Source organism: Varanus komodoensis, unplaced genomic scaffold (assembly GCF_004798865.1).
Source record: "Varanus komodoensis strain SLA01 unplaced genomic scaffold, ASM479886v1 scaffold834, whole genome shotgun sequence".
Taxonomy (NCBI): domain Eukaryota; kingdom Metazoa; phylum Chordata; class Lepidosauria; order Squamata; family Varanidae; genus Varanus; species Varanus komodoensis.
In genome coordinates, this window is record NW_025336525.1 from 1 (window position 1) to 3,751 (window position 3,751).

At 43.5% G+C, this 3,751-nt stretch overlaps 1 protein-coding gene across 1 annotated transcript in view; it reads left to right on the forward strand.

The window, feature by feature from the left end:
* Nucleotides 1-104: 104 nt before the first annotated feature.
* Nucleotides 105-3,751, forward strand: part of LOC123036892 (vomeronasal type-2 receptor 26-like) — a 9,007-nt gene continuing 5,360 nt past the window's right edge. The window contains exon 1 of the mRNA XM_044456409.1: nt 105-2,703. Within this exon, the coding sequence (XP_044312344.1) occupies nt 2,396-2,703 (308 nt within the window). The 5' untranslated portion in view covers nt 105-2,395. The remainder of the gene's footprint in view (nt 2,704-3,751) is intronic.

Consider the following 3,751-nt stretch of genomic DNA (forward strand, 5'->3'; position numbering starts at 1 on the left):
TGGAAAGCCAGGCAAGGTGACCTGTCTTCTCCAACAGCCCATGTTTGCAATGATCTTCTCCATGGCGGTTTCTTGTGTGTTGGCCAAAACCATCACAGTGGTGGTGGCCTTCATGGCCACCAAGCCAGGGTCTGGCATGAGGAAGTGGGTGGGGAAAAGACTGGCCACCTCCATCATGCTTTCTTGCCCCCTTATTCAAGCTGGCATTTGTGCCACATGGCTTCGCATCTCTCCCCCATTCCCAGAGTGGGACATGCATTCCTTTCCTGACGAAATCACTGTGCAATGCAGTGCTGGCTCTGCCATCATGTTGTATCTGGTGCTGGGCTACCTGGGCCTTCTCTCCCTCATCAGTTTCCTGGTGGCTTTCTTTGCCAGGAAGTTGCCAGACACTTTCAATGAAGCCAAGTTCATCACCTTCAGCATGCTGCTCTTTTGCAGTGTTTGGTTGACCTTTGTTCCAGCCTACTTGAGCACCAAGGGCAAAAACATGTTAGCTGTGGAGGTCTTCTCCATCTTAGCCTCCGGTGCTGGTGTGTTAGGCTGCATCTTTCCTCCCAAATGCTACATTCTTCTCTTCAAGCCTGAGATGAACAGCAGAGAGCAGCTCACAAGAAGGAAGCATTAAAGAATCGAAGAGTAGAATGGATTGAATTAATTCCTTGTTGTCCAAAGCATGAACATCATCAGATTATATTCAGCTTTCATCTGAGGGAACCAACAAATACATTGAAGTGAAGAGAATCAATATTGTTATTGATAGTTGAGGTCATGTTAATGAAAGGCAAAGGTATATATGAAAACTCCTCGTAAGCCTGCACATTTCCCCCCATTGATTTGAGTCAGCCTGAGAATCAAGGTCATGCTCTTGCTAGAGCAGATAATGAAAGACAAGTTCATTCCTACACCTCTGCAAAGCATGAAATTCTGCAAACCAAATTGGCTTGGGTTGTTTGACCTTAAATCCATTACAAGGGATTGGTGTATAAATTTCTATAAGCCTGCAGGAAGATTCCAGCCATGCATTTTCATTCCCCTGCTTAGAGGTTTTGACTGAAGCCCTAGGTTTTCAAAGGAGACTTTGATGATCTTTGGCTAAACTGCTTTTGTTTTGGACCCTCCTCAAGGAAAGACTGACTTTCCTCTACACATCCCTTCTCTGTCTGTCATCAAAGCTGACTTGATATATTACTAGTTCCATTGCTCTAGCTTATTTAAGATGTCATCTATCTCCTCTTGCCCTGAAACCCCTTCCTTTTACAGCACCCATTTCCATATGGCAGTGGACCTGTGTAGATTCCACATACCTCTCCCCCTCCAACTCCCCTGCTCCTGTTCCCGCACTTCCTTTGCACAGTAAAAATACCTAGTCAGTTCATGCTTTGGCTTTAGGAATTCTGTATCTGTTATTGTAAATAACAGAACATTGAAACCTGCTAGATTTCTGTAACTCCTGATTGTTTTATTTATCTGTTCCTGTAGCCTTCAGTGGGCCACGTTGTTTTTCCTGGTGCCTATCATGATTTCTCAATGATTCAGTGTTCTTTCACATAGTCCTTGCCCTCTCACCCATTCAGAATCTCATCAATGCCTTAAAACTCTGCACATGACCTACAGCTAATACAAAACAAAGTCTATGCTTTTGAAGCTTGTAGCCAGTTTGCTATCCTGGTTGCACAACTTCACGGTTGTTTTTCCCTGTCAGGGAGGGATTCCTCCAGTGTCCTACCAATCAATTACTTAAACTGAATGGAATGTCTTCCATGTGAATCAAAATGTATATTCTCCTGGTTCTGTGGTTCTGAGATTTCCTGAGAGTGTATAGGACAGGTCAGAAGGTTTTCAATAAAGAGCTGAGGCGAGTTTGGTTACAGATGCTTATGCAGAAGAAATCATCTTAGTGTGCAAGTTTGGAGCACAGCTTGCCCATGTATGCATCAGTGAAGTTCAAAAAGGACAGGATAGGTCAGGAGGTTTTCAAGTGTGACAGGATGATTCAGGAGCCCTGTGAGTTCCATCATTGCCAGAAGCAAAGCAAACATAAGAGAGAAGGAGAGAGAGAGAGAGAGACTGAGAGCTGTGTGTGACCAAGAGACAAGAGAAATGATTACCTTCCTTGTCATTATCGAGATCAGTGCAATTTATCCTCCTGAACTCAGAGGGAAAGATGGCGAGCTTTCCATAGGAAGGAAAACAAGCCTGGAAGAAACATGGGAATCTTATATCAACCTTTCCAGCTCTGCAGTTCAAAGCTAGGGACTACCAGGGCTATGCTGCTTTGGTCTCTTATAGGACAGCCGTCATTTCTGTATCCGCCCCTCAGCTGTTCTGTAACCCATATCCCCTTTACAGAAGACAAACAAGTCTTTCTTCATGGATGTGCTTGCAAAATTAGATGGCAGCTAAAGGGGCTTTCCTAAACAGGCACATGCACGAAATGAATGCAGGAGGGTTTGTCCATAGCAGGAAGCTTTGCTTCTGCTTTTGTGGGCTCTCTGCTTTGCTCGTATGGCTTCTGCTTCTTCCTTGGGTGTGTGAAGTCGATGCAAAGAGAAGAGTTTCATGTGATCCTATCCCAATTCCACATGAGTCATATCTGTCAGGGGGCTTCCTTATGGGTGGGATGGTTTCTCTGATCTCTGTTTATTTTTCAGAATCTTCATTCAAGGAGTGCCCTTGGCAGGAATTCACGGATTATATAACGTAAGAAGACTCTCCCTCTCTGAATCTTTTGAATAGGGCCAACTGAGAGCAGACTATCTTTACATAACATCAGTGCTGAAGACTGGAGAGTTTCTCTTACAGGCAAATTTCTTTTCACCTATGAACTCATTTATGGATTCCTTTCCACGCAATCATGATTCTTCCTGAATGATTTCGCAGTTCTCTCTGAATAACTTTTGGGGAGAAATGCATGTTCTTTCTTTGTACCGGATTTCGTAAATGATATTCTGTGAACTTGCAGGGTCAGAAAAATTATTATTATTATTATTATTATTATTATTATTATTATTATTATTATTATTATTATTATTACTTTTCTATGCTGCCCCTTGCTGAAACCTCGGGGCAGCTTACAACACGATAAAATACATTGAAATACAATAGCACATAATAAATTACCATTAAATACAAAAATACAAAAAATACATTGATTTACAAAAATAAGGTTAAAATTATCAGTATAAATTAAGTAAATAAAAATATAGGAGGAGAAGGAAGAAGAAGTTGCCCTGGCCAGATCATATGTTTTAACAATTAAAATGATGTTTCAATAAAAAGGTCTTTACCTGGCGCCGAAAAACCAGTAACGACAGTGCCAGGCGGACCTCTTTGGGGAGTGAATTCCATAGGTTGGGTGCCACTGCAGAGAAAGCCCTCCTCCGAGTACTTACTCTCCTAATTTCTTTCATGGAGGGTTCCCGGAGAAGGGACTCTCCCGCAGATCTCAAAGGGCGGTCGGGCATATACGGACGTAAGCGCTCGTTCAGATAGCCAGGATCCAAGCCTTTTAGGGCTTTATAGGTCATAATCAACACCTTGAATTAGGCCCGGGCTTCAATGGGAAGCCAGTGAAGCTGACGGAGGACTGGAGTCATGTGAGCATAACGCTCCGTCCCCGTCAGCAACCTGGCAGCTCTATTTTGCACCAATTGAAGTGTTCGGACTGTCTTCAGGGGAAGCCCCACGTAAAGCGCGTTACAGAAGTCTAGGCGGGAAGTCACCAGCGCATGTGTCACCGTCGCCAGGC